General features: G+C 38.9%; 1 protein-coding gene across 17 annotated transcripts in view; it reads right to left on the reverse strand.

The window, feature by feature from the left end:
- Positions 1 to 2,643: 2,643 nt before the first annotated feature.
- The window catches only part of EIF4G3 (eukaryotic translation initiation factor 4 gamma 3), a gene marked incomplete at both ends in the record, with an annotated part of 137,144 nt that continues 124,775 nt past the window's right edge, over positions 2,644 to 15,012 (reverse strand). For 14 of the 17 annotated variants that reach the window (XM_084241969.1, XM_084241978.1, XM_084241972.1 and 11 more), the window contains 4 exons: positions 2,644 to 2,825; positions 4,823 to 4,969; positions 6,367 to 6,448; positions 10,504 to 10,650. In XM_084241969.1, the coding sequence (XP_084098095.1) occupies positions 2,644 to 2,825; positions 4,823 to 4,969; positions 6,367 to 6,448; positions 10,504 to 10,650 (558 nt within the window). The remainder of the gene's footprint in view (positions 2,826 to 4,822; positions 4,970 to 6,366; positions 6,449 to 10,503; positions 10,651 to 15,012) is intronic. The other 3 variants (XM_084241976.1, XM_084241975.1, XM_084241977.1) reach the window with 2 other exon arrangements.

The raw sequence follows: 15,012 nt of genomic DNA on the forward strand, positions 1-15,012 counted from the left end.
CATGACAATGTTTCATAGTTCAGTTGCTATCAGTAGGGATCAGTCATCCCATTTTGCCAATAGGTAACACTTGTAGCCCTCTAACATTTTGCATATAAAGCACTAAGATATCCAAATGCGCTTGTGCTTCACGTCATTTCTGTTACTGTACTATAGGCGCTTATACCTGAAATCTTTTTCATCCCTTAAGAATTCCCCTCCTCTCCCTGCTCCTAAGTATTATTCTCTTCTCTTCATTCATTATTCTTGTCCACCTCTAAAATACTGATAAGCCATTTCTACTCTCTGTAGCTTTTTCAGTCTCCTGTGAACAATCACCACTGATTTCTAAAAGGCAGTCACCACTATGCTTCCCCCAAATTCCTCACCCTTCAGCCCGTGAGTAATGCAACAAACCTACAGTACTCAGGAGATTTCTGGGTCAGAACCCTCTGCACTTTGATTCTGGAAGCTGATGAAAGTCATGGTATCACAGAAATCAGGTTGTTTCCTCCAGATGAGGGATCCCAGGCAGCAACTCTGAAACAGCTTTTGGGACCCATCTTTTGTGGCAGATGTTGTCACCTGCCTGGCGGAAGGCTTTCAGGACTGGGCTCTTCAACAGCAGCTCCCTGCCACCTGCAGAATGGGCTGTTCAGGCCTAGGTGGTGAGATCCTCTATTGTGTCCAATGATACTCTGAAGAAAACCTTATATTGCTATGGAAAATTTTGTCCTATGCTTCACAAGTCTATTAACGTGAATATTTTCTCAGCGATGAAAGTCAGAAACACTCTTGGGTTAACCAGACACTAAATACAGTTTATTTGAGAGCAGCCTGGCTTTCCTCTGAAATACAATTTGTAAGGTGAAGGCCTACTAACAACTGAAATGAAAAACCATCTGTAGAGACTGCAATCTCATTAAAGAAAAACAAAAAGCACAGCACCCCAATATCTGTAGGAGAAACAGAGATCCAGATCACAGATGGTTTTATACTCACCAGAATGTTCTGAGTGAAGTTGAAGCTGGGAACCATTGTGATTTTTCACACATGGTTTTGGTTCGTTTTTAAGTCCCCATGTCTACCTTTTTTTTTTAACATTTATTTTTATTTACTTATGCATACAATAACTAGGGTGTAGAGCAGGGAGCAGAACAGGCGGATCCACTGAAATACACTGCTGAGGGGGAGCAGCGTGAGAGACAGGAGAGGTCTGCTGCACCACGAGGGTCAGCTCCCTGACTGGGGATCGAACTCATGCCACAGTGGCTGGTGATATCTTGATAGCGCTGAGACTTTAACCCCTGTGCCACCAGGGAGGCCCACCATGTCCACTTTTTAAAGAGTGTAATTTAGCTCTGGTTCCTTTCGTTCTTTGGAAGACATCCTGGGATTCCTTAAGCATGTGTGACAAGTGAAGATTTTAAAATCAGTGGTAGTGGTAGTCTTAAAGTAAATAAGTGTCCTAAGTCCTGGTATATACAGCGGAACGCTAAGTCATTTAAAAAACTGCCCTATGGTTTGTTCCTACCTTGAATGTATTTCTATTTGGTGCTAGAAAGAAGCTACCCCTGGACTTTAAGAGGGACTGGCTCTCTCACCCAAGCACCAGTGCCCTCCTAGCCCCCAAAGTAACTTTCCCTTTCCAACTGTACACACACATGCGTGCACACACACACACACACACGTGCGCACACACATCACTCAGGAGTGATTAGGATTAGACAAGGAATAGCCAGACAGCACCTCCCAAAAAATGGGCGCACATGCAGCAGCTGTCAAAAGGAGAAGTCACTGTACTTTCTTTTAAACTTGCAATGTTTGTCTTTATTTTGTTCTTTATATTTTGAAAATGAAAAGAAATAGTATTGAGTCAATTCCTTTTTTTTTTTTTAAATATTTGTTCTATGTATTTACAAGCCTTAAAGTTACTCTAAAGATTTCAAAAGTATTGACTATTTTTCCCAGGGTAGCACTTTTTAAATTTTTTTTAAAACAATTCTTGGAGTTCTCTGGTCCACAGCATTTCCTTCTGTTCCAAGGTTATGTATGTTTTGATTGCTATTGTGATTCTTTTATTTTCTGAAGCAAGCTGAGAGGCAGGCAGAAAGATTTGATGCCCAAAAAAAAAAAATCTTTCCTACCTTGTTCACCCCAACCTTCTTAAATCTGGCCTAACTACTATGTTTTAAAACAAACGTGAGGTGCATCTGAAGGGGAGGGAAATTTATTTCTCTGCTTTTCTATTATACAAGTTGTTTACAGAAACTGCAAATTAAAAAATTACACTGGCATTTGCAGTCCTTAAAATAAATTAAAAGTTCTCAACTTTTTCTTCTTTTTTTTTTTGCTAAACAGATGTTTTTTTTTTTTTAAAGTATGAGTCCTCCCTCGTTTAAAAAGAAAAGATTAAAACAGAAAATATTTTCTATAAATAATACATGTATTTTGGTTTAGTGCTCCCGCCCTCAGGTTTGAAGTTTACTTTTTCCAGTACCTTTTTCCTCCATGATCACCTTTTTCTCTTCCCCTCTCCCACTTGTGCACACGTGGGGGTTTCTGCGAGAATTGGCCTTGCTGCACTGTGATTGGCGAAGACGTGAAACTTTTTTAAAAAATACTTAAATTGTTTCTTTTGTTTCGTTTTGTGTATTTGAAGTTTTAGTTATCCTCAGACTCCTCTTCTGCTTCCCGCAGCCACGTGAAGAATGCCGTGACAGATTTCAGGGCCACGCCCTTCCCATTCTGCTCTGCAGGGTCCTTGCTGCTTTCCCACTTGTAGAAGGCATCCTCAGAGATCACCTCCTCGTCATACAGGCAATCAAAAAACATCCGTAGCAAATCTGCAAGGCAGTGAAAATAAACCATCAGTTTTGGGGGTATGGTAGCTGTGAGGGAAAGACTGAATTTCCAAGCAACGAATAAATACACAATAATTGCCCTGAAGAAGAGCAGCCACGACAGTGCTCACCCCCCTTCGATGGCGTAACAAGCAGAACCACCTGTCTGAAGAGCAGGAAAGTCCTGTGAACATGATGGCTGTAACTTACACTTCTACATGAAATAAACTACAGGAAGGAGATAAGAGCTATATGAGACACTGTTAAGAGGGCAAATTCTAAGAGCTTTTGTCACAATGAGAAAATTTTTTGCCTTTTTTTTTTTTTTTTAAAGATTCATTTATACAAGCACTGGGTACAATCAGAAGCACGGGAGGGTGAGAAAATTCACCAGAGCCAGAGCGGGGAGCAGAACAGGCAGATTGACGAAGTACACTGCTGAGGGGAGCAGCAGGCGTGGCAGGAGAGGTCTGCACGCCATGTGGGACCCTCGCCGGAGGCTGGGGATCGAACCGGCGCTGTGGAGGCTGCGGGCAGCTTCGCAGCCCAGCGCTCAACAGCTGCACCACTGGGGTGGCCCATGCCTTTTCTTCTTATTTATGTGAGATGAAGATTCTTAGTGAAACAACCTACAGTGGTAATCATATCACAACATATGTAAATGAAGTCACTATGATATACAGAAATATATGTTATGATATACAGTAATATATGCTATATGGAGAGAAAAGAGCAGCCACGACTGCCTCACCCCCCTTCTGATGCTGTAACAAGCAGAACCACCTGTCTGAAGAGCAGGAAAAGATTTAAGCACTTTATTGACTTTTTATTCCTATTATTTTGTTCAATTTGAACTATTTTCTAATACTGTTGAGATGTTTGATATTATGCAGCTCTCACCCTGAACACTTCATTTTTTGAAAAGATTTATTTATGCATACAAGAGCTGGGATACAGGCCAAAGGTGTGGGGGGTGAGAGGATTCACCAGAGACAGAGTGGAGAGTAGAACAGGTGGATCAGCTGAAATACACTGCTGAGGGGAGCAGTTGGCGAGACAGGAAAGGTCTGCTGCACCAAGTGGGTCATCTCCCTGGCCAGGGATCAAACTCCTGCTGCAGTGGCTGCAGATAGTTTCATAGTGCTGTGTCTTAACCCCTTGTGCCACCAGGGAGGCCTCACCCAAAACACTTTAAACATTAAATACAAGAATAATTTTTTTACTATCTTTTCTATACATCTCTCCCCGCTGTTTGAAATTTTTCAGTCAAAATATATAATTTATAAAAATCTGGGGAGGGAAAGGCATGGTGTACTGTTCTCCTTAAAGGTGTTTCAAAATGAGAAGAATTTTTACTCCTATTTTCCAATAAACTATTGCTACTTCTTGTCAATTGTTTTCAATGTCCAGACTATTGAGGAACTCTAAATTTTTTTCCCACTGATTTTTCAAGATTTAATACAATTTAGTTTACCAGTATCACTAAAACTTGGTGTTCATTCAGCTTACCGTATTTATCTAATTAGCCAAGAATTAATCATAACTCTTAACTGAGAACTAGTCTAAAACACCTGGATGTTTTAATGTTTGGTTTCTAAGGACTAAGATGAGCATCATCCTTTTTCATCAAGACCTGGGTCAAAGAAAGTGAAAGATTACTGTCTACTAATGGAGTTGCCACAAGCGGATATTTAAATTTAAATTAAACTTATGATTCAGATCTTCAGTCACAACAGCCATGATGAGGAGGTCACCTCACGGTGCCATCCTGCAGGGCACAGACTTATCTCCATTGTTGCAGAAAGTTTCATTAGGCAAATCTGCCCTAGAAGGAGGGCTGAATCTCTAAGCAATTATGGTGTTACCATTTTCTTATAAAAATTGTTGATTATCCGAGTATTTACCACTAGTGCTTCTTTCATTATCCACTGCTCACACCGGAAACCATTTCTGAAGTTCTAGCCATTGGCCGGGTTAACTGTAACGAGAGGTGAACTTACTGGCAGGTTGATCAAGTTTTACTATTGACGCTTGCAGTGCATAAAGTGCTTGTAGTTCCTTCTCTGTGTCTGAGTCTAGGTACTTGAGTAAGATCGGCACTCTCTGCTTGATAACTGTAGTGTCCACTCGGAAGGTAGAACAATCAGCTGGAAGTGATAGAAAAACTAAGCGTTATATTTAAGGAGTTAACACAGAGTCATTCTCAGCTTTCTGGGTTTTGACAGGACATATATGATTCTATAAGGAAAGAGGAAGCATGGGGTCCAAAGTAAACACTTTGAAATCCAAAATATTCTGAAATTCATAATGGGACATTGTCTCTGAAATAACAGCTCATGGAGGGTGTGTATTTTGAGTGCTGGGTTCCTATAGAGAAGTACACTCAATTCTTTATCTTTAATCATAATAATAACAGCAGTTTTATGACATTCCAAACTACAAAGGGAACATCAGAAGGAATTAATAAAGTGATAGTTCATGCAAATATTATTAGAAGGTTGAAAGAACTAGCTAGAACCATTTTATTTTCAGTAGGAGGAGGAGGCTTAACTGTGACCACAGCAAACGACACATCTAACCAAGGCCTTTTGTGGGGGGAAAGACACGATGAAAACATTCTGAGGAAAGCATTCCTAACAGTAAGGAGCATAAAGTATTATTTTCTCTGTAAGTTAGCACTGGAATACAACATTCATTTTAAAGGCAGCTTTTATACTTTCCAACTCTGATTTTAAAATGCCACAGTCTTACGCTTTCCTTAGACACTGGAAATGATTGAACACTTTTTAACTTTCTACTAGCTTGTTTACTTCATCAAAGAACAGTGAAAAAATTCATCTCACACAAAATCTTAAATTACAATTCAGACACTATCTTCTAAAATGATTTAAAAAAAAAAAAAGACCTGAAAATCTGAATAACTTTTGAGTTGATAGATTTTTTCCCCCCAATTTCATGGATAGATATGTGGATTTCTACCTGAGGTTAAGTGCGGGATCTCATTATTGTTAAATAGTATACAAAGTTTGGAATATTTACAATTTTGACCAATTTGAATCCTATCCATCGATGTAATTCCCAAACATTTGATGCAATTATCTTATAATAAATACAAAGTCAATATAAAGCAGGAGAAACAATTGGTATTTTCTGTCTTCGTATATGTATTTACATAAAATATTTTCCTGTTAAGATTAGACCTTTATTGATATTAGGTTAATAATATTCAAACCACACACTGTTAAGGAAGAGACTTGGAATGTTGAAGGTGAAAAGTAAAGGACAAGTCACATGCCCCAGATCCTTCTGCTGAGCTGAAGAACACAGAACCTGCAGTAGCTGCTCAGGTCTGGACTCTGCAGCAGAGCAGCTATTCATCCCCCTGCTCGAGGCTGGCATTGCAGACAGAAAGGGTACCCATTTATTTGTACAAAATATGAGGGATATAGCACAGGTTTTGACTACAATATACACTCAGGCCCACATCATCAGTAGTTGATACACTGGGTATTTCAGACGTTAGGAGTTCAGAAATGTTACTTACCTATAATAGCTGCTTTACAAACAGCTGTCATTAAAGCTCTAAGGAATGTAGGTGAACTCATCTGGCTTTCATCTAGATTAGCCTGAAATGACAAGTAAATCAAACAGTTAAAGGTTCCCTTGCACAACAGATTAACTGTGTTCCTTATACCAGGCCTCATATGGTACTAAGTACAGATGGGCCACATTCAACCTTTTCATAAAAGTTAACCTTTTGATTCACTGAAAAATACTTAGGCTACTACTGCCAGGTCTGTCTGAAAATGTACTAAGCAGCAATATTGAGGTTTCAGGGAGTTTACAACTAGCTATCCTTGGCTCGTTCAATTGTATAGTGCTGTGTAGCATGTGCATTCGAAAGTGCCATCATTTGGAACATTTTTTCTTCAGTAAGTAACCCACAATAAAGATGACCTATCCAAATCTATACATTTAAAGAACTATACTATTACTGCAAGTGTATTTTATTTTATTTTTTTTTAAAGATTTATTTATTCATACAAGAACTGGGGTACAGACCAGATGCGCGGGAGGGTGAGATGACTCACCAGAGACAGAGCAGGGAGCAGAACAGGCAGATCGACGAAATACACTGCTGAGGGGAGCAGCAGGCGAGACAGGAGAGGTCTGCCGTGCCATGTAGGACCCTCGCCGACCGGCCGGGATCGAACCTGCACTGCAGAGGACAGCCCCACAGCGCTGAGCTCGACTGCCTGCGCTACTAGGGAGGCCCTGCAAGTGTATTTTAAAGACCACTTTCCTCAACAGTATGCAATCATTTTTTCATCTTAATTTTAAGGTGAATTACAGATTAATCCCAAGTGCTGCCTCAATACAACCCTTCAGGTGGGCGTTATTCAACACTGTTAACTCTTCTCTAAGATGTCAAAAACAAAAAGTAAAGTAGATGGACCACAAATTTATCTTTCAGTTTTTCTTAAGATACCTTCTTGCTATAAACATTGTATTAAACTAGATGAGTAGCAAAAGGAAAAGACAAACAAAAGGGCACATTTCTAGACAGGTACTTCAAATACTTTTCAAAGTTTATATTCCCTATGCCTGTGGATGGAATTAATGCTTGTCTCGGGTTCTTTAAATTGCAAATACGGTACTTAACACTGAAAGGGTCAGCCCTGATGACTGGCCAGGAAAAAATTAAAGATGTTACTATAAAGTTATACTAGAAAGCTAACGAACTTGAAGATATTTAGATCAGTTTAATGCTTATGAATTTTAGAACTGACATACATTAACTAGCAGCTCTTTGGCAAACACCTAACTAATCTCAACCATACCTTGGAGGACTGGTAGTTTCCTGAGAGCAGTTAATAGTAGTTAATAAGTCAGATGGCCAATTCTGGGGTACTGGCAGCTCTGAACAAATTTTCAACAGAGAATAGAAACATATGGTGCTGCTGGCACCAGCCAAGGTTGGTGAAGGGGTGGGATGAGAGCCAAACGGAAATTTCTTGATGACTTATTTATGTGTTTACAGTCAGTTGCTAGTTTACACTTCTTTTAGAAACACTTCAGTTATTCTGAAATCAGGCTGGTCTAGACCCAGAAATTCCCTCTGCAAAGTCTGAACAATTAAGTACTTTTGAAGAATAAATGAGCAAATAAAAACACACCATTACTTTTTAGTTCAACAATACAAAGAGGTTGAAAGAGCTATTTCAAACACTAGTATTACTTAAAGTCCCCAAAGGATCAGATTTCAAGCAGAGTCTGAAAATTTCTTTAAATTAATTAGCTAGATGTGTAATTAGATAATAAATACTATTTCCAAACCATTTGGTTGTTCTGCTAAAGGAAAATATTGCATGTTTCTTCTACCAAATAAAGCCAAATTCTAATATTCAAGAATACAACATATATGAAGCAAAATGTTAATAACACTAAAGTATGGGGACTCCCCCCTGGTTAAGTCTCAGCACTATCACAGCTAAGGCTTGAGCTTGATCCCCACACATGATGCAGCAGACCTCTCCTGTCTAGTCTACTGCTCCCCTCAGCAGTGTATTTCAGTCAGTTTGTCTGCTCTGCTCCCTACTCTGTCTCTGGAGAATCCCCTCTTTTCCCGCACCTCTGGCCTACACCCCAGTTTTTCTACAAAAAATAAAAAAAAGGAAACAAAAAATACTTCAGAAAAAGGAGCAATGAAGTATGGATTAAGCAAAGATATTAGCAAAATGGATAAGACCATGAAAGAAGATGGACCTACTAACTGAAGTACATGAGCAAAATCAGAGTTACGTGATACTGGTCTCAGATAGGACAACAAATACATATTGTATGTATTGTGAGCGCAGTTACTAGCATGTTTCTGTTTTTTTTCCTTTTTTGTAAGTAATTTTTATTAGATAGAATTTATATTCAGTAAAATTTACCCTTGTCTTCTTTTTAAGCAGAATGATTGTTGGAGTAAGCATAATAAATACTGATGGAAGAAAATGAAGGTCAACATGGATGAAGACATAAAAATGGCATTCTTGGGCCTCCCTGGTGGTGCAAGGGGTTAAGACACAACCTATGAAGCTGTCCGCAGCCACTACAGCATGAGTTTGATCCCTGGCCGGCCAGGGAGCAATCCCCATGGCGCAACAGACCTCTCCTCACATGCCTGCTGTGTACCTCGGCAGTGTACTTCGGTCAATCTGCCTGTTCTGTCTCTGGGGAATCCTCTCACCCCCCGCATCTCTGGCCTGTACCCCAGCTCTTGTATGCATAAATAAATAAATCTTTAAAAAAAAAACCAAGTTATGTTAAACTAACCTACTCTCTTTTTCTAATTTGATTGGTATATGGCAACGCAGATGGATACAGGCATTAACTTCAGCAGTGCATCTGATGAACTATCCATGACAGATATGCCCTCAGGGGTAAGATGAAAAGTCAGCTGGATGGTAGAGTGGCGTGAAATGTAAACAGGTTAACAGAACTGCCCATGGGGGTGGGAGTAGGGTCTGGTCCCTAAAAGTATGCTGCCTTGTCCTTGGCTGTACCCCATTCACCCAGTTTACCCATAACTTAGATGAGAACAAAGCTGGCTAGTTAATGAAATACAAGGAGATTTAAAGTGAAGATGGCAAGCAAATTTTATGACCAAATCAGAATTTTAAATGTCCTGATAGGACTAAAATATGTGTCTAATTTAAGAATATGAACATAAACATACATTCTAAAAATACCATTATGGCTCAAAAACCAAAGGTGTAATTTTAGGATGGGTAGACTGTAGGATAAAAAGAATGGGTACTACCTGACCAAAAGAGCAATCTGAGTTCAGTATGATTAACCTGCCAGAAACACGGAGTCCAAAACAAAAATAGCAATAGCACTACTAACCCTACACCTTGCTGATCATGCTCAGTCTGCTCATGTCACTTTGAGTGGGATGCTGAAAATCCAGGCTATGTTTAGATAAGGGTAATTAGACAAGGATCTGGATATCCGAGATTTCAAGAAAGGATGAAAAAAGGTAGAGAGGCAGGGAGGAAACTAGTAAAAACCAAAATTATCAGAAGTTTTCAATGCCTAGAAACAACACCCCATTAGAAAAACTACAGAAAAGATTTATGCAAGAGGGAGAAGACTTGACTAATCTTCTAGGCTTTCTTTCAACTTGATGATAGGAGCCCATGGGAAAAAAAAAAAAAAAAGAATTACCATTTAAAGAAATGCGGCAACATTAAAACAAACCTAAGCAATAGACTCTACAACACAAAATAAGATAAACAATTCCCAGAAGGGGGCGTTATGAAAATGTAAGTCAACACAGTTCATAATCATTACATATTGGTTATTAACTTTATCCAGGATAGTATTTGAAATGTGAGAACATTTAGAAAGAAATGTGAATTTTTATATGGCTAAATGTAGGATATATCCTAAAACCAATGAGAAAACCAGCAAAATGGTTTATATTCTGAAATTTTTTACATTCCTCTATAAAAGACTGTGAATCTTATGAAAATAGAGTAACAGTCTTACGAGTTTCAAATATACATACAAGTGAGAATAAGAACTTCATCAAAGTTTAAAACTCCCATGAAGGGTAAATATGCAAATGAAGAGGATCTCCTAAGAATTTTTCTTGCAGAAATACTGAGGAAGGTGACATAGTTTTTAATACCTCTACCCAGTCAAAGATCTGTTCATCATTTGCTTTGTCCTCAATAATGAGTTTCTCGAGTCGCTTATACAGTTCTTCAGCAGAGAGTTCTTTCGTTGAAAGTGCTTCAGAGGAACAGGAACTGTCAGACTCTATAAAGTCTAACTTCTGAAATATAAAATGTTAAAATATTAATATAAGTCAATATTATCATTTTGGGAGGAAAAGAGAGTCATGGGTTATTATGTTCTAATTTACATGGAATCAAAAACCATTTAACATTTACAGTTCTGAAAGATTCTCACCCCATTAGCTTCCGTTTCTCCAACTTTTTATACTGGTATCTCTGATTCTCTAAAAACAAGTAAGTTAACAAGCCAAATCCCAAATGGAATATTCCTGTCTGTGCTTACTTGCGAATCATTACGAGTTTCAGTCTAGGTCTTAGCTGTGTCACAATTCTAGGGGAGGAGTACAATTTAATTGCCATTCCTCAGCCTACGGTTTCTATTAGTATGGCCACAGAGCAGCTGTGAAACTCTGTAGTGTTGGTTTTGTTAAGTCCTTCAATCATCTCTTGACCATTCTGAAGTACAGAGCAAGAAATGATGCCATAATTGTTTCTCTTAGATGGGCAGTTTAAAAAACTCAACAATCAAAATTATTGGTAATTTTCAAGGGATTAGGCAATGAGGTATATAGGTACATTTTGCTTCATAAATTTTAACTATGCAAAACCCATGAAGATTAAAATATTAAAGGGTCCTCCCTGGTAGTATAGGTGTCAAATCTCAGTGCTACTACTGTAATAGCCTGAGTTCGATCCCAGCCAGGAAGCTGACTCAAATGGCGCAGCAGACCTCTCCTGTCTCGCCCACTGCTCCCCTTAGCAGTATATTCAGTAGATCTGCCTGTTCTGCTCCCCACTCTGTCTCTGGTGAATCCTCTCACCCCCCCCCAACCCAGTACCTCTGGCCTATACTCCAGTTCTTCTATGCAAAAATAATTAAAATATAAAAAAATTAAAATATTAAATATGATTAACAGTATATTTTTCTCTTATACCTCCAAAGACTCTGATATATTCCTATACCCTCCCCAGTTTTGCAAAGAAGCTACCTTGAATTCTGGGGGGGGAATTTCAACTTAATGTTTTGTTTTTACCATTTCAGCAGTATTTTTAAACACTTTCCTATAAAGTTTCAAAAGCAGGAGTCAGTATCACAATTTTTCTGATTCAATGTTGGTAAGTTCCCCCCATCCCCACACTTTAGTCCACACACAAAAGCACAGGATCATGGCCATAAGTTCTTTTTATTATTTTTTTTACAGTTTTTTAAAAAGATTTTTTTATGCATATAAGAGCTGGGGTACAGGCCAAGAGATGAGGGGGGTGAGAGGATTCACCACAGAGTGGGGAACAGAACAGGCAGAATGACTGAAATACACTGCTGAGGGGAGCAGCAGGTGAGACAGGAGAGGTCTGCTTCACCATATGGGTTCCTCTCTGACCGGCCGGAGATCAAACTTGTGCTGCAGAGGCTGAAGATTGCTTCACAGTGCAGTGCTTAACCCCTTGTGCCACCATGGAGGCCCCATAAGTTCCTTTTTTTTTTTAAATAAAAGATTTATTTATTTATTTATACAAGCACTGGGTACAGTCAGAATCGCGGGAGGATGAGAGAATTCACCAGAGCCAGAGCGGGGAACAGAACAGGCAGACTGACGAAATACACTGCTGAGGGGAACGGCGGGTGTGGCATGAAAGATCTGTGCACCATGTGGGACCCTCACCAGTGGCCGGGGATGGAACCAGCACTGAAGAGGCTGCAGGCAGCTTCGCAACCCAGCGCTCAACTGCTGCACCACTGGGGAAGCACCCCCTAAGTTCTTTTTATTTTTATTTTATTTATTTATTTTTTAATAGAGGCATGCTTTATTTATTTATTTTACTTGTTTGTTTGTTTATACATGCACTGGGTACAGTCAGAAGCGCGGGAGGGTGAGAGAATTCACCAGAGCCAGAGCGGGGAGCAGAGCAGGCAGAAGGACCGAAGGACACTGCTGAGGGGAGCAGCGGGCGGCAGGAGAGGTCTGCGCGCCATGTGGGACCCTCCTCCGGTGGCCGGGGAGCAGCCGGGGATTGAACCAGCGCCGCAGAGGTCACGGGCAGCTTCGCAACCCAGCGCTCAACCGCTGCGCCACCGGGGAGGCCCCATAAATTCTTTTTAAACAAGTAACTGATTTTTCATAGCCTTAAACATTCTCCAAATTTACTCTAACACTCAGAAGTGTTAGAATATATACAATGAATACCTGTTTAACCTACAGAATTAATTTAAGGTTTGCAAGCAATTAACAAAATCAAATAAAATAGAATGCTCATTAATAAAAAATAATATAAAATTAGAAAATCAAAGTCTTTACCACTGTCAAGGGGTAAAGGATAAGCGGTGGGCTATAAAGTTTATATTGGTCACTGGAGAGAAAATATTTGTTATACAAAGCTCCTGTATTTCTGCATGGGTTACCTGATCTAGTCTGGACTTTAAAGATGAATCAATTCATTACTATTTCTTGCAGAAAATAGGGCTACCAGAAACATGGCATTAAGCCTAACTATTTCAGCAGAAATTTGAACTCGAGGATATGGAAGGCCAAGTTTTCTGGAACCTCATTTTACGAATTGCCCTTTAAACATTTGAGTACCTCTCTACCCAGTGCTTCTTGAACATGATCTCACTTTCTTCCTAAAACAATTCTACAAGATAGTTATTATTAGCCTGTTATAAGTGAGAAATCTGAGCCTTAGAGAAATAAAGTAATTTACATGAAGTCACAATTTTCTAAGTGGTAGAAAACTGGTATCTAAATCTAAAATCTGGGTTTGACTTTAACCCAGATTGCCATGTGTTTTTATTTCTCTTGGAGAGAGAGATACATATACACACACACACATACATACCTACAGATGGAACTGCTGGGAGTTCTATGAGAAATTGAGAATTCTATGAGAAACCATCTTTATGCTATTATTTTCATTAATTATATCCTTAGACACCGTGTGCTCATTAACATATAGTTTTTGCCTTTTAATCCATATAGGAAACAAAATCTATAAACCAAGAACACAATGATACTTGCTTTTATGTTTACCTAAATTGTTATCAGTGACACTTTTTTTTGTGTGTGTGGTTTTGAGTTACTGCTTATAGCTATTTCACCCCAATGGAAACATTTTAGCATTTCTTTATAAGGCAGGTCTACAGGTGACAAACTTACTTAGCTCTTAGAATGAGAATCTGGGAATGAGAATCTTTAATTAATTCTCTTTTGAAGGAAATTTTTCCAGATAGAAAATTTATCGGTTGACAGCTTTTTAATTTCAGGGTGTCTTTCCTTCCAGTGTCTTCTGAGAGCAATGGTTCTAATGGGAAATTGTCTGTTAATCTTATTGATGATTCTGTACACGTGAAAATTCACTTCTCTCTTGCTGCTTTCAAGATTTTTGTTTTGTCTTGCAAGTTTCATTATATCTTAGTTGGAGCTCCTTGAGTTTATCCTCCTTGGAGTTTGGTGAAATCTCAGATGTGTAGACACATATCTTTGGTCAAATTTGGGTCATTTTCAGCCATTATTTCTTCAAGTATCTTTTCTGTTCTCTTCTCTTCCTTCTGGGAATCTATACTACGCGTCCATAGATCCTTAGGTTTGGTTCATTTTTCTTGATTCTTTTTCTTTCTATTCATGAAGCTGAGTAATTTCTTCTTTAAAAAACTTTTCATATATTTAATGGATCAATTTTTCAATATGTATTGTTAAGACTTAAAATTTAAAAGCTACAGGAGCTTTTTTTTAATTTTTAAAAAGATTTATTTACTTATGAATACAAGAAGTGGTGTGTAAGCCAGAGGTGCGGGGGGTGAGAGGATTTACCAGAAAGAGTGGGGAGCAGAACAGGCAGATCTACTGAAGTACACTGGTGAGGGGAGCAGCGGGCAAGGCAGGAGAGGTCTGCTGTGCCATGTGGGTAGCTCCCTGGCTGGCCTGGGAAGGAACGAGGCCGGGGAAGGAACTAGTGCTGCCATGGCTGGCGACAGCTTGATAGCACTGTTAAGACAGGAGGCCACCAGGGAGGCCCAGGAACTTTTTTGTAAACTATTCAACGATAGTCATAATTTCAAAAAGCAATGTCAGAAATTTCATTAGCAAAACAATAAATAAAAGAATGTAACTTTTATAAAAATTAAAGACAGACCTTCATGGAAGTACATTACTGCCAAATCTAAGACTCATTTCAGCTAAAACCACTTTTTAGTTTCAGATTTTTTAACTTGGTTTCTTTCGATAATTTCTGCCACTTTATCAATATTTCCAATTTGTTCAGACATCATTCATCTAATTTCTTTTAGCTTTTTATCTCTAGTCTCCTTCAACAATTTTGGACATATTTAAGGCAATTAATTTAAAACCTTTATCAATACTCCCAATGTTTGGGCATCCACAGGAATGCTTTCTGTCAGTTTCTTA

The sequence above is a fragment of the Talpa europaea genome (genome assembly GCF_964194135.1).
Source record: "Talpa europaea genome assembly, chromosome: 9".
Lineage (NCBI taxonomy): Eukaryota > Metazoa > Chordata > Mammalia > Eulipotyphla > Talpidae > Talpa > Talpa europaea.